This window comes from Mus musculus, chromosome 18 (assembly GCF_000001635.26).
Source record: "Mus musculus strain C57BL/6J chromosome 18, GRCm38.p6 C57BL/6J".
NCBI lineage: Eukaryota > Metazoa > Chordata > Mammalia > Rodentia > Muridae > Mus > Mus musculus.
The window spans coordinates 89,075,832-89,098,616 of record NC_000084.6 but is presented as its reverse complement, the minus strand read 5'-3'; the positions used below and the strand labels follow the sequence as shown (position 1 = coordinate 89,098,616).

The 22,785-nt window shown below is 37.6% G+C and overlaps 1 protein-coding gene across 7 annotated transcripts in view; it reads right to left on the bottom strand.

Annotated features, from left to right (window-relative positions):
• Positions 1-22,785, bottom strand: part of Rttn (rotatin) — a 159,279-nt gene that overhangs the window by 32,398 nt on the left and 104,096 nt on the right. For 5 of the 7 annotated variants that reach the window (XR_386368.3, XR_001782364.1, XM_030250463.1 and 2 more), the window contains 4 exons: positions 16,633-16,723; positions 8,001-8,190; positions 6,711-6,801; positions 2,971-3,124 (listed from right to left, as the gene is read on the bottom strand). Coding sequence is in view for 3 of the 7 variants with exons in the window: in XM_030250463.1 (XP_030106323.1) it covers positions 2,971-3,124; positions 6,711-6,801; positions 8,001-8,190; positions 16,633-16,723 (526 nt within the window). In the remaining 4 variants the exon portion in view is untranslated. Of the gene's footprint in view, positions 1-2,970; positions 3,125-6,710; positions 6,802-8,000; positions 8,191-16,632; positions 16,724-18,089; positions 18,205-22,785 lie in introns of all 7 variants that reach the window. The other 2 variants (XR_386369.4, XR_001782365.2) reach the window with 2 other exon arrangements.

Here is a 22,785-nt window from a genome sequence, read left to right as displayed (position 1 = left end):
CTCTGTTAGACCACACATCACAGTAATATCTACCTCATGCCCTTCTCACAAGATTAATCTTTATTATTGTTGCGATGATCTAACCTACTAAGCTTCATTAAATTACTGCTAACCTGAAGAGAATTCCTAAGCAGAAAAATCTTGCAACTCAAACACAAAAGTAATTTTTACATGGACATAAGCAATGCTGTGGACTGGCATTGTTTAGGACCACAGCATCTTTCACTTTCACACCTCAAAGGCAACACAAATCCACACAATTCAAAAGATCTTAAGAAATGTTCATATTATATGCTGAACTGGCTCATACCTTTAGCTGCCATTTGGCCTTAGTCACACACATAAAAATAGTACTCCAAGCTCACTGCAGACTGTAACATGTATTTCAGCTGAAAGATGGAGGAGATTTCTGGCTCATTTTTTTGTATGATTCATCTGCCCTAAGTTTCTCCTGGAGCCATTTCAGATCATTCCAAGTATAAAACACATGATCAAAACCTCCCCAAATACTGAGAACAGAGGGGATAAAACAAAATATAAACTTTGGACACAGGACCTAGACACTCTGTGTTGGAACTGACCTGAAAGTCTTCTCTCTGAGGACTATAGTTCATGGTAGTAGATGGCATCGTTCTGGCTTCCAAAGGAGGGAAGCAACTAAGAGTCCTAATTAGATAACATAACATGTTTATGATCTATAACAATGACTAGCATGGCACAATAACCCTAAGGTTGCAGGAGTGGCACCTATACCCTGGTGGTAACCAACTGCTCTCTAATGTATTTCCTCCACAAGAAAAAAATGATGCCTAGTACTCTAAGCCTAGCCAACTATACAGGGATAGCAAAGTCATGGATCTCATAGAAAACCTACAAATGCTAGTGTACTAATACAGAACAATTCCTAACCACACCCTAATATTTGATATTATACTCACAGATAAGTATAGGTCTCAACCCTCCTCAAAAAAGTCTCTTTGCAAGAGATGATAATCAGTATAGAAAACCACAACCATCAAAATTAATAGATCAAAAGATTGTGTGGAGCCCAGTCCTAACTGGTACATTGACCATACAACACCTACCCCTAAGGCTCAGGGATCACTGCAGAAGAACAAGACTGAAAGATTGTAAGCAGGAAGTTTACTATAAGATTTGATCTCTCAGAAATGTCAGAGAAGCGGGGTGTGGTGGCGCACGCCTTTAATCCCAGCACTCAGGAGGCAGAGGCAAGCGGATTTCTGAGTTTGAGGCCAGCCTGGTCTACAAAGTGAGTTCCAGGACAGCCAGGGCTATACTGGGAAACCCTGTCTCGAAAAACAAAAAAAACAGAAAACAAACAAAAAAAAAGAAATGTCAGAGAAGCGGCAACCATGAAGCCTCACAACTGCCTAAATAAGAGCTGAACAGGATGATACTAATAGACATGCTACCACTGAAGGGGAAAATTTCATGAGGCCTCAAAGGATTAAAAGCAAATAAGGAATTTTGATAGTGGAAGAAACCTTAAACTGGTAATCCAATACCAAATGGTCTACCTAAAATCATATAAAGATAAGTGACATTATATAGACTGAGGTGTGTGTGTGTGTGTGTGTGTGTGTGTGTGTGTGTGTGTTAAATAATTCAAGAAATAGAAGCCATGAATTTAAGAGAGTAGGGGATGGACACAAGGGAAGAGTTGGAGGGGAAACGGGAAGTAAAGAAATGATGTGATTACATTTAACTTTTTCCCTTTTTTATTTATTCTTCTTCTGCCATGTTTTACATCTTGACCACAGTTTTTCCTTCCCTCCTATCTTCCCATTCTCTCTGCACCACCTCCCATTTCCTCTAGATCTGCTTCTCTTCTGGTTCCCATGGGAAAAGAGCAGGCTTCCCAGGGACATCACCCAAACATGGCATAATAAGCTACAATAAGACTAGGCACATACCCTTATATCAAGGCAACCTAGTAGGAGAAAAAGGGTCCCCAAATCAGGTAAAGAGTCTCAGAAAGCCCCTGCTGCCACTATTAAGAGTCCCACAAGAAAACCAAGCAACACACTCATAACATGTATGCAGAGGACCTAGGTCAGACCTATATAGGCTTCTTGATTAGATTCAGTCTCTGAGTCCTTATGAACCCTGGTTAGTTGGTTCTGTGGGCCATGTTCTTGGGGCGTCCTTGACCCCTCTGGGCCCTACAATCCTTCCTCTCCATCTTCAGCAGGATTTCCCAAACTCTACCTAATGTTTTGCTGTGGGTCTCTTCATCTGCTCCTATCAGTTGCTAGATTAAGCCTCTCTGACGAGGATTATGCTAGGCTCTGTCTACTAGTAGAGCTGAATGATTATGAATTATTTCATTGTTTTTTTTTTCTTAAGTGAATCTTAGGTCTCTGGGCTATCCAGCCTCTGGTTCCTGGCTTTCCATACATGATGAGCTCCCTTCATGGCATGGAGCTCAAGTTGGACCAGACATTGTTTGGCAACTCCTACAAGTTCTGTGCCACATTTACCCCAGCTCATCTTGCCAGCAGGAAAATTGTAGATTGAAGGTTTTGTTGCTGGTTTGGTGTCCCAATCACTCTACTGGAAGGTTTGCCTAGATATAGAAGATGGCTGGTTCAAGCTCCATATCCCCATTAGTAGAAGCTTTTATCACTCTTGTAAATTTCAGGGAGTTTCCAATACACTAGCTGTTTCCCTGGCCCCCAAATTGCTGCCCATTGTAGTATCTCACCCAGTACTCTTTCCCTCAATCCCTGAGCATGGCTCAGTGGTTAAGAACTGACTGTTCTTCCTAAGGTTCTGGGTTCAGCTCCAAGTACCTACACGGCAGCTAACAGCCATCTGCTACTTCTGTTTTAGAGGATCCGTTAACCTCCTTGGGCAACAGGCATTCATGTAGTGTAGATATACATGCAGAAAAAAACACTCACACAGATAATTACATTTTAATTTAAACAAACAAACAAATAAACTTACCTAATACATCTTTGGGACACACAATGAGAACTCGGATGACATTAGTGATAAGAGGTTTCAAGAGCTCATCTTGTGTCACAAGTTTAGGCTCTACCAACAGACAGGACTTCAAGAGCTGGGACAAAGAGGATAGGTATTCCAAGAAAAAGGAAGCCTATATGTAAAAAGAGATAAAATATGGTAACTAAGTAGATCTCATAAAAAAAAAACCTATCTCAGTGGCATCATAGTGTTTTACTTTTCCATGTGATATATGAAATAATTTCTTTATAAAATATATTCAGTAAGGTACTAAAAAAACACTCATCATAAAATATGTGCTACAAACTTAATATGCAACAGGCAAAACATAGTTTCCAATATTATAAGCATAACAGTAATGGTCACACTAGCACTATCAAGTATACCAGAAGAAGCAACACAATATTTTCAAAGCTGATTTCTATTTAAAGAAAATCTTTATATTTTTAAAGAGGGTAAGTTGTGAAACCAATATCCCAGAAGCAGCACATAGGGTATTTAAAGCCAAAATAACCCAGTTTGCAAAGAAGGATCTGATTATGAAAATATCCTCAAAATGCAAAAGTATGGGGAAATTACATCAAGCCTAATAGTCTAGGTATTGTTACCAATAAAATGTATTTTTGCTTTTAGTTATCCTTCAGTACAAAAATAATATTCTATAGCTCTAGTAGAATTCTGCACTAAAGCCATCTGGTTCAGGGCTTTTTTTTTTTTTTTTTTTTTTTTTTTTTGGTTGGGATGTTTTTAATGACTTCTACTTCCTCAGGGAATATGGGCCTGTTCAGATAATTTACCAGCTCTTGATTTAATTTGGTGTGTGGTTATCTGTCTAGATTTTCCAGTTTATTGAGTATTAGCTTTTGTAGTAGGATCTGATTTTGTTTTGAATTTCCTCAGTTTCTGTCCTGTCTCCCATCTCATTTCTGATTTGGTTAATTTGGATACTGTCTCTGAACCCTTGTTGATTTTCCCAAAGAACCAGCTTTTGGTTTTCTTGATTCTTTTTGTATCATTCTCTGTTTTCTATTTGCTGATTTAGGCTCTGAGTTTGACTATTTCCTGCAGTCTATTCCTCTTGGGTATATTTGCTTCCTTTTGTTCTAGAGGCCTCAGGTGTGCTGTTAAGTTGCTAGTGTAGGATCTCTCCAATTTCTTTACCGGGGCACTGAGTGTTATAAATTTTCCTCTTAGTACTACTTTCATTGTGTCCTATATGTTTGAGTATGCTGTGTCACCATTTTCATAGAATTCCAGGAAGTCTTTAATTTCTTTATTTCTTCCCTGACCAAGTTATCATTGAGTAGAGAGTTGTTCAGTTTCCATGAGTATGTGGATTTTTCTGTTGTTTTTGTTGTTATTGAAGTCTAGCCTTAGTCTGTGGTAATCTCATAGGATGCATGGGATTATTTCAATTTTCTTATATCAGTTGAGGCCTGTTTTGTGGTCAATTTTGGAGGTGGTACTATGAGATCCTGAGGAGAAGGTATATTCTTTTGTAAAATCTTTGTACTCTCTTCATCCTCTGCTCTATTAAAGCTATATAAAGTTTAATCTCTGGATATTAGAAATATCATTATAAATAATCCAGTGAGAAACAGGAGAGAAAAGCTATTTTTTGTAAATTAACCATTTAAGGTTAAATATTGATATTCTATGTATAACAATCTTTTTACAAAAAACAACAACAACAAAAAACAAAACCTTCTAATCACACCCTCCAACATACTTTGCCTGTAGCTGACTAACCTGACTGCCAAGCTCTATACCATGCTCTGCCTCAGACATCACTATCTGTTTTCCTTTCCAGCTCATGTCTCTGCCCTATTCTGACCTTCTGACCACTCTATAGCACCTGCTCGCCCCCTCCCAACATACCCTTTTATCCAATGTCACTCATTTTTTTCCATACCATCTGTCACTATCTAGTAACATATTTCACATTTTATCAATGCTTCAATATGCCTCTTACATCTAATCCATTGATTCCTTATAGTTACAGATGTTTGCTTTGTATCAACAGAAACAAGAACAGAATCTGGTAAATACTAGAGAATATTCTGGATTCTTTTACAAGCAATTAATCTATGTAAGGTAGGGAGCACAGTGGATGAGAGTGTACTCTGGAACCAACTTACATAATCAACTCTCCTTGCCCTGTTCTGTACTGTGTGAGATCCCTCAGCCTCTGTTTCCTTTGTGAATGATGGACCTAATGGTACCCCATGTTACTTTATGCATACATTTATTCAGAGAAGGACCCATACATGTTTTTACTGCTAACATGGCACTACACTGTACATTCAAGGCATGACTGCAGGCAAGGTTCTGCCCCCACTACTAATTTTCTTTCAAGCATTTTTCCCCATACAATTCTGGATTCCTTGCTGTTTCCTGGATAGACTAACTACACTGTAATCCTAGAGGCCTTGACAAGTCTACAGGACCATCTTTCACACTTCAGATCAAATATCATGATTGGAAAAGTTTTCCCTGGTCACTCTAAGTACAACAGACCTCTGCCTCAATTTCTGATTCTGTCTGTTGCTGTATCTTTTGTTTTGAAATTACACACACACACACACACACACACACTCCTTAGACATATATGTATTTGTTATCTAATTTCCAAATATAAATGTTTCAATGACTTAGGAGAGATTCTAAAACAGAGGTTATTCAGTAAAGATTTGTCAATTGTATCAACAAAAAGTAAAGAGAAGGTATATCTTGTGAATAACTAAATTCAAATAAAAAATACTGCATAGAAAGAAAATATGCTTCGACAATGGCATGCAGAGTACTTCCAAGATGTTCTAGAGGCCATCTAGAGGCAACACAGGACACTTCTCATTCCACTCATCACCCCTCAACCACCCAAAGCACATGGCCTGTTAAAATTTGGTCTTTAAGTAGAATTGCTAGTAGCAACAACTATACTGGAATTTGCTGAGCATATTTTACATATGGAACCTAAACATAGGAAAAAAACCCTAAATGTAGTGAATAAATATTAAGTTTTGGTTATATACATATATTAAAGACAGGCAGTTGTGGCACACGCCTTTAATCCCAGTACTCTAGGGGTAGGGGCAGGGGCAGGGGCAGGGACAGGGGCAGAGGCAGAGGAAGGGGCAGAGGAAGGGGCAGGTGGATCTCTTTGAGTTCAAGGCCAGCCTGGTCTACACAGAGAAACCTGTCAAAAAAGAAAGAAAGAAAGAAAGAAAGAAAGAAAGAAAGAAAGGAAGGAAGGAAGGAAGGAAGGAAGGAAGGAAGGAAGGAAGAAAGAAAGGAAGAAAGAAAGAAAGAAAGAAAGAAAGAAAGAAAGAAAGAAAGAAAGAAAGAAAGAAAGAAAGAAAGACAAACATACATGCTAGTCTAACAAGTTTAACCTAGGTAAAAATAAAGACATATCAGACACATCCTAAAATCATAGTAGTAAGTGGGTTATACCAGTATCCCTTTATAAAATAATACTCCAAGAAATTAAACATTTAGTAGTGATTAATGATGGAATTAGGGAAAATATCCACTATTCTCCAATCCCAGTCTCTCTTACTAATTTTAAGTAACCTAGTTTAAAAGGTACATAACACCACACATATACTGAGAGATTTCCATCTTTTTCTTGTGGGTAGATCTCCTTAGCAGAATTTGCTGTTTGGCCCTTAAGGCAGAGGCCCCCTGACACATGTGAGAGGCAGATCCAAGATGCTTACCTGAGCCTGAATATGTTCAACAGCAGATGGTAAAGGCAGTGGGGTCTTGAGTTCTTGGATGCACATTTCTATGAGGGAAGCATCCACCGTGCTGTCAAGGATAAAGGGCACCCCATAGACAGTTACTGTGTTTCTTATTAAAGACAAAACACCACAATATTAAGTTTCCATATAACCCTGAATATAAATAGAGAGAAAGAGCTTTTCCAGGTAAAGAATATTTAAGGTTTCTCAGAGTATTTCAGAAAACAGGAATATACTGTTAGATAAGTGTGACAAACAAAGAATCCTAAAAAGTTAAGTTGTCACAGTTAGCATCAGTTGTTAATTTGATACACCTGAACAGAAGAAGTCACAATTCAGGAATTGCCTCCTCCTCATTGTCCTGAGGGTATGTCTGTGGAGCATACTCATTTATTTATTTATTTACTTACTTACTTACTTTGATATTTTCTTTATTTATATTTCAAATGTTATCCCCTTTCCTGCTTTCCCCTCTGAAAGCCCTCTACCCCCTCCCCTTGCTCACCAATGACCCTTCTGCTAATTGATGTGAGTGGGCCTAGCCCCATGTGGGAGGGACTAACCCTGGACAAATGGATCTAGGTGGAATAAGGGAACTGAACAAGCTAGAGGGGCACACCAGTAAGCAGCACTCCTCCATGGTCACTGCTTCAGTCCTGGCCCCAGGTTCCCACCTCAGCTTAGATCAGCTTCTCTTGACGATGATGATGATGATGGAAACCTGTAAACCAAATAAGCCCTTTCCTCCTCTAAGTTGCTTTTGGTTAGTGTTTTATCCAAGCAACAGAAAACCTAGGACAGAAATGAAGGGTTTTGGTTTTTTTCCAGTAGAAAGAAAAGGCAGTATGATTTAGCAAGGAGAAAAAAGATATTTCAGACAGCACTGTTCAAAAGTAAGAAGAGAGAATGGCAGAGAAATAAACATATGCATATATTTAAAAGAAGGTGGGCATGCTAGGAGAAAGTAGCTAGGAAGAACGAGATGTCACATTCAGCACAACATGGAGTATCTGCACCCTAGCCTTCCACACGCTCACCCCTTTAAGCTGCGGTCAGCAATACCCTGTACAGGACAAAACAACACCAGGCAAGGAATAAGCTGTAATCTTAGATGGGCCTGAACACGACAGCTAAGGCTTTGCTGCTATTCAAAAACCATCATCAGAAGCTCGTTAATATTAGGAAAATGAAAAACTAAGGGTAGAAGAACGAATGAAAATATACTGTTAGGCACATACACCTTATGTTTATGCCCTTATCTCTTACCTACAGAGGAGTTCTATGAGATGAGCTTGTTGAAAAGCATTTGCAGCATCTCTTGGAGTAACTGCCAAGAGGTTGTCTAAAAGGCTACAGACTGCTGACAGCAGAGACGGAGTAACAAACACATACTGCCTGTTCAGGGAAGTAGACAGCAATGAGTCACGAGGTCGCACTGGTCTCATTTCACGTTGACCTGTTATGTACAAAGAACATAAAAAATTATTCCATCTATCAGGTCGTTATGAACAAAATTTACAAGTTCTTATAACACAAAAAACCTAAAGATGATGAGGTAGGGGTTGGTTAACTCTCCTAACTGCATTGCTTACCTCATCCTTGAGGCTAGGGAGATTTACTGATCTTACACCGAACCCCCATCCCTCACTCCTGTGCGTGTACATGTGCACATACAGAAGTACCCAGCATGCAATTCCACCTATATACACGCATGCAGCATGCATATGTCTTGAGAATGGGTAATAAGAGCCAACATTAGAACACAATTTTTTTTTACTTAAATTCTAGGTAGCAGAATGTTTCCAACTTCCAAATACTGTTGAGTTTTAGAAAAGCAGTAAAGAATAGTGAACTGTACATTCTTCAACACCTCCAATGGGAGCTCATGTAATATCAGAACTATGTTGGTAGTGCAGCATGCACACAATCATAACAGAGTGAGTTGAGCAGTAAACAGGACTTGGAGCAATGCTGGTCACTAGGTGAGGGCCAGTAGATACCCGTTGACTTCTGAGAGAACTTGATTGACAAGAACTGTGGACTATAAAGGACTGTGCACCTTTCCAAGTTGAAGCAAATGTGCCTCAACACTTTTTATTACTATCAGTTCTTGTTCTTTTGCAAAAACATTTTGAATTAATTCCCACTTAAGAAAAAGAATGAGTACAAAGAATTCTGAGCTAAATATTTTACATAGCTATCTGCCTGCCATGGAACCTTTCACTTTATGAATTGTTTGTATCTGCTTCCTTAATAATATCTGAAAATGGAGTCATAGTCTTTAATGACTACAAAACTATTAGAAAAGTCAGGGAATTAACACAGATGGAAGGATAGTATCTAACTACAGACCATTTCTAAATTGTCAATTATCCTACAAATATCCTAGAGCACAAAGAAAAGTGAATCTATTTGGAACATTATTTTACATTTATTTAACGTTTCTGTTCTTTAAATTGGAAGAACTTTGGTCTTGCTCTGCCTTTCCTGATCATGACAATATTATGGAGAACCTTTCTGAGGTTTCTTAACTATCAGATTCTTAGTGCATCTTATCAGTGGGATATCACTTCTACCTCCCCCGATGGAAATATTAGCTTTAACTATTTAACTAAGGCGGTACTGTACTATGGTTAGAATATGAATAGCTTACACAGGCTAATGTTATAAAGCACCAAGGCCAACAGATGGCGCTAATTTCAGAGGTTCTGGAAACTTTATGAGGTAGGACCTACTTAAGGGAAGCAGGTCACTGACAAGGGATAAGGGAGGTTCCTGGAGATATCCTGTCTATGGCTTCTCCCTATTTCCCTTTCTCTTCACTGTCTGTCATGCTGTGACCTGCTTCTGCCACTCAGTTCACTTTGATGTGCTGATGGAGTCCTATGACTGTGAGGTCTAATGGAGTCCTATGACTGAGCTGATCTCAACTTTCCTCTGTTTACATTGCTCTTTCAGAGAACTGGCCTGCAGTGGCACAAATGTTACTGAGACAGGTGATGCCTACTAGGTTCCTCATCTGTAAAACTATATTTTTCTTTTATGCTAAAATGGCTACCAAATGGTAATTCTCCAACACTATCATTTTTTTTATTTTAGTTGACTTTCTAGCAGATGAAAGAACATTTCCTTCTGACCATTTATTTTCCTATAATCCAAACATTCTTAACTTGTGTACCACATTTTTTTTAATTATCCCAGGAATATTCTTTTCTATAGTAATCCTATAGTTTTCCTATGTGTTCAATTATCCTCTGTTGGTCCAAGCTCAAGTTATTCTTTCATATCTCATGCCCTGAAAACAAGCATTTGTCTACAGTTCTGATTCTGTGGAAAGGAGAATGAGTTTCAGAAACAAAGAACTGAGTGTAAGTGTGTGTGTGTGTGTGTTGTTGTTGTTGTTGTTGTTGTTTTGAAACTAGAAATGTCTGTGTATCTATGAATCAACTAAAAAGTTCATAGTGACAGCTCCAATTCTAATCTAATTTTACAAGGTCCATTAATTACCTTTAGTCCTTTTATATTTCACTGACAAACAAAAATAACCCTTGCACAGTCATTGTCTACTTGCTCATTTGCTCAGTAGTATGTATATTTGAAGACATTTTAGGATTGCTAGTTGCAAAAGATAAACTAGCATTATGACTTGAATGTTTGCCTGTAGTTTTCTTTGCTTGCCATTAATTCTGAGGGTGAAAGTTCATGAATTACTTACTAGATGAACTTGTTTGTATTCCAAATTACTTTCACATTTTGTCAGTTTAATTTTTCTTTTTTTCTTTTTCTTTGTAGCACATCATCTTAGTCAGGGTTTCTATTCCTGCACAAACATCATGACCAAGAAGCAAGTTGGGGAGGAAAGGGTTTATTCAGCTTACATTTTCACATTGCTGTTCATCACTGAAGGAAGTCAGGACTGGAACTCAAGCAGATCAGGAAGCAGGAGCTGATGCAGAGGCCATGGAGGGATGTTACTTACTGGCTTGCTTCCCCTGGCTTGCTCAGCCTGCTCTCTTATAGAACCAAGACTTCCAGCCCAGAGATGGCACCACCCACAAGGGGCCTTTCCCCCTTGATCACTAATTGAGAAAATGCCTTGCAGCTGGATCTTGTGGAGGCATTTCCCCAACTAAAGGTCCTTTCTCTGTGATAACCCCAGCCTGTGTCAAGTTGACACAAAACTAGCCAGTACACACATGAAACATAAACTACGGTTATAAAGTCTAACTAAGCCAAGAAGCATATGCAAAATGACAGTCACTACATCAACTATGGAGCCGCTGTACCTCATTCTTGTCCTCCTGTATTTCCTCTCTGAAACCTACTCACTCAAGAATCTATGCTTCCTGTTTTCTTTTATAACAATGAAGACATATATGCATTTTTAACTTCCCTCCTTTATTATTTTATTGCTTTCATGTTTGTTTTCTGACTGTATGTCTGTGTACCATACACACACCTGGTGCCTGCAGGTGACAGAGGAGGGCGCCAGAACCCAAGGAACTAGAATTACAGAGGTTGTAAGCTGCTACTTGGGTACTGGAAATCAAATCCAGGTCCCTCTAATACTCTTAACCATTGGGTCATCTCTCAAAAAGTAGAAATCTACAAGTACTATATACTGTGAAGTATATACTTTTAGTGTATTGTGTGACGTATTGTGGGGCAGTGGACCATGCCACCTGACAGAAAATCCAGAGGATTCAGTAACCCCAGCAATTCTCATAATTAAGAAAACTAGATGTTAAAATCTACTCCTGACCAGGTTTCTGTTCTGGAAAATGTGACAACATCCTATTGAAAGGTCTGTGACAATCAGTCACATAGAGACCAACACCTGAAGTCCTTGTACATTCAGATGAGACGTTAATCTCAGAGCAACCCAATAGAAAGTATTGGCTTCTAGATCCCAACCAAGCCCCAAATGTTTATAAGGTCCTAGGCACAAGGGGAAAAGTGCATAAGGTATTTCAGCAAAGACAGTTTGAGAGCGCCTGTCTTAGTGAGCTGCAGCACTCCAGGGAAGAGTTTTCTCCAGCTGTGTATGTAGCAGAGGATGGATGGCCTTATCTGGCATCCATGGGAGGGGAGGCCCTTGGTCCTATAAAGGCTTGACACCCCTGTGTAGGGGAATGCTAGGGTGATGAGGCAGGGAGTGTGTAGGTAGGTGGGAGAGCACCTTCATAGAAGCAGGGGAGGGGGAGGGAATGGGGGGCTGGAGGGGATTGGGAAAGGGGATAACATTTGAAATGTAAATATATAAAATATCTAATTAAATATGGGGGAAAAAAAAAGCTTTCAGTGCTGGACCTCCAACCAGCCAAGTACAAGAGCTTCACCACAGCCACTTCCTGTTCAGTGGCCCTTACCTTGATCTCTAGCTGCCCACTGTGTCTCATCACCTGCCACAACCTTGCTCTGGCTTCCCCTTGGAGAGCTGTAACAACCTGATCTTTCTGGCCATGTCTGAGCCCAGAGAGACCTTTTGCTAGTGCATGCCAGGCAAAGGATTCCCTGCTGGCTGTGCCCTGGTAAAACCAGCAAAGTATGTGTGGGAATTATATACACATGTGGAGGCCATAGTATAAATTGAGTGTTCCCCTTTTTATCGTTTTCCATCTTATGTTCTGAAACAGAATCAGTTAGTCTCAGTCTTTCTCCCTCTCCCTCCCCCTCCCCCTCTCCTTCTCCCTCCCCCTCTCCTTCTCCCTCCCCCTCTCTCTCCCCCTCTCCCTCTCCCTCTCTCTCTCTGAACACAAACCTCACCAAGGCATGTGTCATAACAACCAACTTTCCACAGGGATGCTAGAGGACTACAAAGCAAACACTTCGCCCACTGAACTGTCTTCCTAACCCAGCTGGATGTTTTCTTTACTTATTGATATTTTGGGGGAATTTTTATGTACCAATTTGAAGATACTTGATTTTTCAATAGCTGAATAGTTCATTATGTAGATATTAATTTGAAAGCACCCTCCTGCTTATGGGAATCTGGGTATTTGATATATTTCCTAATTGCAAATAATATTTCACTAAATAATCATGTGCATATGTACTTTCATGCTTTTAGAGATGAGTTATGTGAAAATTGCTATCTGTAAGATAAATGCATTTATAGATTCATTAGATACTGCCAAGTTCCCTTCCAAAAATGTTACACTAATTGCATTCCCTCTTACAATTTATAAAAGTGTTGTTTTCCATAGCCTCACCAAGAGGATGCACTGCCAGTGCTTTTTAATAGCTGGCAATTTAATTTAATAGCTTAGAAAGAAGGCCACGTGTAGCACTAATTTGTATGCATCTGATAACATGGGCTCATCATGTCTTTGTGAATGTTTGCCTTGTGTCTCTTCACTTTTACACATTGTCAGTCCTTTTCCTTCTTAAGGATTAAGCGTGTTATATGCTGATACAGCATTTCCTGTAAGCTATGCTGCAAATAGTTATGTTACTTTGTCAAGCAATCTCTTCACTTTATGGTCTTTTCTGCTGCATACGTCGTTTTATTGTTATTGTTGTAAATGTAAAATGTGTCCTTTTTATTGAATTTTGACTTCGACATGAGATTAGAAAGTCTCCTATGTAGTTTTATAAGCATCCATTCATGTGTTCTTCTAGTATTCATATAATTTCACTTTAGAACCCAGATGATTCTCTGTAAGATGAGCTCTTGTGTCTAATGGCTAGCCAGTTTTCACCACTATCTATCAAAAGACCCATGGCTTATCCAGAGATCTGAGGTGACACTTTAATCATTATGGATACATTCTCAATTCTATTTATCTTTCATTGCTGGTAATAAAACAGATTCAATATCATTTCTCAGTATGTTATTACATCCAAGTAGGACTTGTATCCTTTTATAGTATTTCCCTGGCTACTTCTGTACATTCATTTTTTTATTTTGTTTTGTTTTGTTTTAATTGTGAATACAATTTTTTTCACAACAAAGAAATTTGATGCTATTTTGACTGGACACTGTTTAATTTGCAGATTAACTTACAGAGATTAACATTTTACATATTTTCAATACCTAGGTATTCTATCTAAAAATAATGGACTTTTAAATATTTGCTCACATCTATTTTGTAGGTTTGGAGAATATTAAAGTTAAATTATGAAAAATAATTGAGGTTTTCTTCTATAAATATTGCAGAAGCTGGTGAGATGGCTCAGCAGGTATAGGTTGTTGCCAAACCTAACTTTGATCCCTGTGACTTTTTTACTATTTATAATTGTCTAAAGATTTGTAAGCACACAACATAGTGGCTTGATTAAGTATATTCTTATAATTAAACTTTTTTATTAACTAACATAAATTACTAGAAATGAAGGTGGAGCCCTGTTTGTGAAATTATTAGGACAAATATGTAACGAAATTCAATGAAGCAAACTTTTTTTCTAGGAATATCTTCTATACATCAGTATTAACATTTAACTTCTTTTAGGAAAATATTGCTTCTTTTGAGTCAGACATTTAGGGTTACCAAATAAGGTTGACATATTCTCTAGAATTAAAAGATGAGTTGTAAACTTCAATATAACTACAACTTAAAGTAGAGTTGGTTGTGATCTAAATACAAAAAGTAAAACACACTGGATTTATAAAACTTCATTGGAGGGAGTAAAGGATTGTAATGAAAATTCCTCTGTGTGTGTCTAGCATGAACATGGCCCTAGGTTTAGTCCTACCTGCAGGAATATAAATAAAAATATATTGCAGGTTGCTCATATGAATTTCTAGTAACAAAACACCCATAGATTTTGTTTCAAATGACTGCACAGCCTTACAGAATCCATGTCAACTACAATCTCTTCACATCCAAGCTACCTACTATTACGCTTTCCCAAAAGAGGGTTAAAAAGTGTAGTGATATGCAATACTTGTTTACTGATATACTAAGTATTGTTCAACTAATAAGGAGCCATGTGATGATCAGACATTATTATTATTATTATATTTATATTTATTTACAATAAGCCATTGCTCCCCCCTCACAGTTCCTCATTCCATTCCATCTCCCCTGTTTCTGAAAGGATGCTCCCTCCACAAAAGAAATCCCCTGTCCCTGGGGCCTCAATTCTCTGGAGGATTAGGCACATCTTCTCCCACTGAGGCCAGACCAGCCAATCCTCCACTATATATAGCAGGGGCCTCTGACCAGTTCCTATATGCTTCCTGGTTGGTGGTTCAGTGTCTGGGAGCTCCCAGGAGTCCAGGTAAACATATTTTTTTTCTAAACAACTTCCCTAAAGAATCAACTGTTTATTTAAATTATTTATTTTTTATAGTATGTAAATGTGGGAGTGCAGTTGCCCTGTGAGGTCCCCTGAAGCTGGAATTGCAGCTAGTAATGAGCAGCTCAGCATGGGAGTTGAGAAACTAACTTGGTCCCTCTGCAAGAGCAGCAGCACTCTTATCTGCTGAGCCATCTTTCTCTCTAGCCTCTCACACTTTCAGATAGTCAAATTCCATTTATTACCTCACAGCATTTGTTTTGTCAGTTTCTGATTATTCTAGATTATTCTACCATGTCTATGCTTTGTTTGATTAGAAATTTGCTCTCCAGATTTTAACTTTATAAGTTGTCTGAACTGCCTCTCTTTTTCTTCCCCCCTCCCATATTCAGCTCTCTTTCCATCTTTTATTAAAGCAGAATATCTTTCTAAAAGAAAATAACTTAAGTGGGCTCAGGAGGTGGAGCAATGGGTAACTTACTTGATATGCAAGCATGGAGACTAGAATTCTGATGCTCATCACCCATGTAAAAGCTGGGTATGGCAACAAACATTTGCAGTCATAGTCCTGGGAGGTCAGAGACAGGTAGATCACTGGCCAACCAGTGAGCTCCAGATTCAGTAAGCAACCTTGTCTCAAAAAACAGGATGGAGAGGGGAGCTGGGCACATAACCTCATCCCAGACTTGGAGCAAATGGCAGCTGTTAGCTGCTGAAAGAGAGACAGTTTTCGCTAAGATTGTAGCTGCTGATGAGATAAGCATGTTATGTAAAGAAAAAAATACAAAAAATGTTTGGCTTGCACATTTTATCTTTTAAAGTACCATAGGGGTAAATGCTTTTAATCCTAGCACTTGAGAAGCCGAGGTAAGCAGATAGACCACTATGAGTTCAAGAGCAGCCTAGTTTACAAAGGAAGTTCAAGATAGCCAGGGCTGCACAGTGAGACCCTGCCTCAACAATATAAGGGAAGACAAAGTTTTGGGGATAGGAAAGAGGGGGTAGATCTGGAAAGAGTTGAGAGAATGAGGTGAGTATGCTCAAAACAAATACAAAACTCAAAATCCTCAAAGAACTAATAAAGTATAAGCAAGGCCTTTGGCACTGTGGGGAATTCAGAGAAACACTCTGTACAGATTATTCCCTGATGGTAGGATGCAGTGTTTGGCTATCTCCAAAGAAAGAAAGGAAATTGTGCTCAATGCTCCTAAAAGAGAAAAATGAAAGATGCTCAGAAACCTTAACCCATGGAACCCAAGCAGACACGATTAAGAGTAGCATGTAGCTCATATAGGACACACAAAGAACAACACCTGTCCATCCATGCTAAGGGTATTTAGAAGTTTTCTATGAAACATTCATGAGGAAGTAAATTCCAGTCACACTGGTTTTATCTAAAAGTAATGATGGAATCAAGTTCCAAAGGCCTTTGGAAATCATAGTTTTACAATTTTCTGTGCTGCTAAAAAGTTAAAGGGAAGATAATAGGAAAAGACTCATAATGTCAACCTCTGGGCTATACATACACATTTACACAGAAAAGAAGGAAGGGAGGGAGGGAAGGAGGAAAGGACGAAGGGAAGAAAGAGAAAGAGAGAGACAGGGAAAGGGAAAACTATAAAAATAAATAAAAACCTTCACACACACATAAAAATACCTTGCGTCACAAACTGGTCAAGGGCAGTTTCAGGAAGAAGTGTTGACGGCAGCAGGGGCTGAATCTCAGAACTGACCACCGAGGCAGCCACCTGTGAACCAGGTAGGTTCTCATTAATGTTGTACCATGGAAAAGGAAACAAACAGCAGGTATGCAGAATATTCTTAAGGAAGCAGGTTTTAAATAAATTTTGCCAGCTAACATAACTACAAATACTTTAAATCTTGAGTTTAGTTAGTTTTCCAATACTGACATTTTCTCTGACATCTTACAGGAACCGTTACAATGTCCATAAATCACTAAGTCAAAAGAGCCAAGTTTTGATTTGAAGCCCAGTTAGGATTTAAGTTTCTAATATAAGCTGAAGGGACTCTGGCCAGCTGAGGATGGCGAATATGGTTCTGGTAGGTCTTGTTCTTCTCTTCCATTCCCTCGCCTTGCTACAAACTACTAGATTACATTCCTAAAGCTAGCCACCAAATCTATTCTCTTGTTTGGCCACATCATCTTCCTGAGGCTGACTACCAAGGTCCAGCTACAAAGTATTGAAATCCAGCAATCAAATGCCCCCTTTGGATCACCTAAATAATACGCCCAATTAAAATTAAGCACCGAATCTTAACATGGCAGTCCTTTGTCAACAAGAACAAATATTCCTGCCCCTCTCCCTTGTTTCCTTCTCTTTCTACACCCTCTATTTCTTGTCTTTGTCTCTTATTCCCTGACCTGTCCCTCTGGGGAAAATATATCTACATTGTGCTCAGAACTTGGTCTGGGGCACCGGAAGCCAATACTTTTCCTTTCATAAGCAACTTAGGGCTCTCATTGCCCAAATCATGAAATGTTTACAATACATACTTATTTGTGTAAAATGTATTGGTTTTGAGATTTTTACATTTACTTTAGATGTATATGTTAGGTATATGAGTGTTTTGCCACCACGTATGTATGTTTACCATCTCTGTGCCTAGTGTACATGGAGGAGAGAAGGTGGCCCCTAGAACCACTGTAAGTGTTGGAGAGATAGATAACTCAGAATTTAAAAGCTCTTGCTGTTGTTCCAGAGGACGCACGTCCAATTTCCAGCACCCAAGTGTGGCTGCTCACAACCTCTGCATCACAACCATTCCCAGGAGACCTGATGCCCTATTATAAATAAAAACTGCAGATACCAGACATACGTGTGACCAGGCTTACACACAAGCAAAAAACAAAAAGAACAAACAAACATAAAACCCCACACATAAAATAAATTGGGAAAAAAGCTTGCGGATCTAGAATTTAAATTAAAAATCAGTATATTAAGAGATTTTTCTCTATTTTACCTCATATCAGAAGAAAAAACACTTTATGTAAAAAATAAGCCTTCCAAAATGCTGACACTGTGTTTCAGAATACAACATTTTTAAAAACATCAAACCTAACAGAATTGCTGTAGAAAGCAAACATAAACGTACCCAGAGGTTTGTAGATGAGGCTATGACCCTCTAAAATTGAATGCACGTAGGCTATTGTGTTTGGTACTTCTTATGTGGAAAATACCCTCTCTGGGAAGGTAAGATATTTCTTTCTCTGTGAAAAGGCACAAAGAATCCACATGGGGTGAGGCCCTGTGTCAGTGTGTGCACATGATACAGGACATCAACAGCACTGATAAACTAGTATTATTGCTGACACGATGCTACAAGGTCACATCTGTACACTAGCTATTCTTGTTTCTACCATATTGTACCTTTGACTTAAAGTGATAACATAAAATAAATACTAAGATTATATTCATTTGTAGTTTCTGGTAATAAAGAGAATATGAACTTGAAGAAATTCACATCAATTAAATCTATGTATTCTTAATAAACCTCTATTTGAACAAAAGACATTATCTTTCAACTTAGGCAAATAATAATGGTTCCGATATTAGTAAGAAAATTTCTAAAGTCAAAAACACATAGCTTAAGCATAAATATCCACCTAAATTAATGGTTCTTCCAAATAAATCACTCATAGACAAGCATTAAATCTCTTCTCTTGTATTAAATTTAAATAATAGGAAAATAGTCTAACACTTGATTATTTTACAAACACACTTGTCTAGATGACAATTGGGAAGTATGTAAAAAAAATTCATGTCAAAGCAATCAGAATGATTTTTATGTTTCTAGGAAAAAGCAATCAAACACCATGACTAATACCATAACCTAGGCAGTAGCCGAATAATAAATACATCTGTCTCCTATAACAAGCTCCTCTTGCTATTTAAAAAAAAAAAAAAAAAAAAAAAAAAGTAAAGGAGACAAGAAAGATTAGGGAAACCCAAGCTTAAAGATTAGTTATATTATGCCTCATATAGTTGAGGAATCAAAGGGCGTCTTTGCATGGTAATATGCCTCAAAAATTAAGTATGGGTGACCAACATTTCCAATGGTCTTTTTATACATTCTTTTCAATATAACATAGAAGTATACTCCTTTTTTAATGAGCCAAACCAAACATATATTAAACTGAACTGTTCTACTTCCATGAAAAAAAATCTTTGTAAGACACATGTAACAGATATCTAGTTATATTTAATAAATAAATGCTGTTATATTTAATAAATGCTGATTTAATTAATGCTGATATAAAAATTTGCTCCTTTTCACTGGAAGTAAGTGTTTTGGCATCTAAATATTTTAGCTGTTGCACAGTGCTGGTCCTGTTCCTCAAGACAAGGGATTTACTTGTATTTTTTTCTTGCCCAGGACACTGATTATTCTATCTGCACTATAGACAACATACAAGCTCAACTCTTATAAAACTTGAAAAAAAACCACACATACAAAGAAAGAAAAGACTCAATATAATAGATGGTATTGCTACATTTGTAAAGTGGCTCTGCCAGCACAGGCTGGACAAGCCCAGTGGCAACACTTACTCAGGATCCAAATCAAAGAGCATCCTACACTTAGCAAAGACAAAAATGGAAAAGCCAAACAACATACAGACAAAGAGATCTTTTCTTGACTCTGAGCAAGAAACAAAAACAGATACAAAAAGCCAGATTTACATTCCCTCACCTTGTTGTCTCAGTTTATATAACTTCTATATTCTAGATAATACTAGTCAATTCTAGCCATTAAAGAAAGTATTAGTTGATCTGAGTACAATTGTCTTTGCATTACAATAGTAAAGACTAGTAAATAAATTCTTTAGATTTTTCTCTTTAGGACAAAGACATGTCATGTTAGCCATGGTTAAGAAAAACAGACAACTAAACAATTACAGAACTTAGAATGAATTAAAACAAAATTCCAATACTTCAGTTTGGAATCTTCCGTCTCCAAAAGCCAGAAATAAAATAGTATTAGTAGTAGTGGTGATAGTAGTATTAACAACAACAACAATAACAACAACGAGTTGACAGTAGAAGTCTTAATAAAATACTAGCCTTCTGAAAACATATAGATGATTTGAACAGGGCTATATTTTAAAACTAATTTTTGTTGAAGATGGTATAAATGTCTTAGTAGATAGAATGCAAGAGTTGGAAGAGAGGGAAAAGGGTTGCAAATGATATCATTTAGGAAAGATATGGCCATTGTAATCACCAACTGATAGCAGATAACACGTTTGCAGGGGTCTGCATAAGAGTGGGACCATCAACAGTCAGGCACTTGGGGGTCTTAACCTTCACTACTCACTACTTGCTACTGATAAATTTAAGAAGATGGGAGTCACTGCCTTCAGTTATATGCCCACTGGTGACCCCTTAATTAAAGTCACAGCTGGCCCTGGTTAAATTATAAGAGTCATGCAATAAAACCAGTCATGATTCTGGGAAAGGGACTGGTAGGAAGGAAGAGAGATTGATTAGGATATGAGGCAGAAAAGAGAGGGCAAGGAGTGAGAGCATCAAAAAGCTTTATATGCACATACGAAAGTGTTACACAAACCTAACAAAGTAATTTTATTATTATTAATAGTTATATAACATTTAACATATCATTATCCTTTTTGAAACTTCAAATATTTCAGTAGCATATTTTTGTATCTTATTTTTTATTACTAGCATATATATGTATGAGTGTGGTATGCACATGCCATGGAAACTATGTGGAGAACAGAGGACAGCTCTTGAGAGTTGGTTTTCTCCTTCTACCGTGAGAACCAAAGATCAAAGCTCAGGTCATTAAACTTGCATAGTGAATGCTGATAGTTTCTGAGCCATCCTGCTTGCCCACTCTATAACAACTAACTATGAAGAAGTTAAGGACTGTTATGTTCACAGAGATCTCTATAATTCAGATATTACATGTCCTCTGAGGCCCATGTATTGAAGCTTGGTTCTCAGTCCACAGTGCCACAGGGAAGGGATTGGGGAACCTTTAGGAGGTGGAGCTTGCTGGAGAACTTTAGATCACTGGACATACCCTAGAAGAATATATGAGATTTGTACTCCTTTCTGCATCTTTCTCTGTATATAGGATACCATAAGATGAACAGGCTTCTTCTATCACCTACTACACACACTGTAATGTATTGTGCAATCAGAGGCCCAAAGCAACAGGGCAGAGACTGTGGACTACAACTTTGCAAACAATTAGGCAAAGCAAGCCTGTCTTCCTCTTAGGTTGGTTCCCCCCACCCCAAGTATTTTGCAACATGAATACAAAACTAAGGAGCACAAGAGTATTTTTGTTTAAATAAGGATTACAGTAAATATATTCTTGGAAAATCTATTGCTGTAAGCTGTAAGGTTTATATGTTAATATAAAGCAAAAATATAAATTTAAATTTTCTTTCTGTACCAAAATCTTCCTACAAATGATAAATATAAATTGCATAACACAAAACAGATAACACAAAAAATTATTATTTACTTGTTACCTCTAAGAAACAAAGAATTAAAGAGTTTAAGGCTGGTCTTATAGGCTGAATCTCTAATTTCCTCCCAACACTTCTATACTAAAAGCTTTTCTACCAATGCAGCCCTTCAGAGGTAAGACCTTCGAGAAGCAATTATTTCTCAAGAGCTCTGACTGTATCGATGGATAAACACATTGAAAATTTCATAGTTTAATTAATTATTGGTAGGTTGAAGGGAACGTTTATGGGTTATGGTCTTGTTACAGGAAGTAGATGGAGGTGACTTTGGAGGGAACATTTAACCCCAGTTCCTGCTTTGTAACTATCTTTTGTTAGCTGTATACCATTAACATGTCTGCTCTACCACCACATGGCTCCCTGTATGATGTTCTGCATCACTAAGAATGCACCTAGAAAATATGAAGCCACATAACCATGTGCCCAAAGCTCTGAAACTGTGAATTTCAATACATCTTTTCTACCTGAGTTCATTTTCTTAGGCATTTAGTCACAGAACTAAAAATTTACTAGCATAGCTATTCTACAGTCTTCTAAAAACAGGATCACTTGAGAAAACTTACTTTTAAGTATAACTGATGCTGTCCTTCCACTGATTTTACTGTGAAACAACTAATACAATTCATCTTAGCAATAAATTTTATCATTTCTCTTGCTGAACTAAAGATACCTAGTATCTCTACATTTAAGCTTGGAAAGTATGACATCTAGTGGGAGCAGTGTAATTATCCTATTTTCCACATAAAGGTCTAGTTTAGCACTAAAAACAACTCCTATCTTTTGAAACAATAGGGGGTGTAATATAGGAGATAAATTTTATTAATGTCTATATAATTTGTTATAACATACATATTATATATTTAAACTTCTAAAGACAGAGGTACCAAACCTTTGCTTTCCTAATAGGTTCTATAATAGTTATTAATAAAGTATACTTGAAAAATTAATGTGTTAATTTAAAAGAAGTGCTTTTGGCATACTTATGCAAAAGCCACCTATGCAAGAATGAGGACATGTAAATACACAAAAATTTCACATACTGTAGAAAAGCCCCTCATACAGGTATTCAGAGAAATGTGTTTGAAATTATCAGTGTCAATTGGAACGACCTGAATACATACACTTTCTCATTCTGCTTTGCCATTTTTCAAAATTTCAGGACAATTAATGACTTTTAATTATATAGCATAGGTTTTCATCTACAATTAATGAAAATATTTTAACATGATTCTATTCTTGATTCAATCAGAAAAGGTAAGAAAGAAGAGCTGAAGACTCTCAACTGAAAGAATG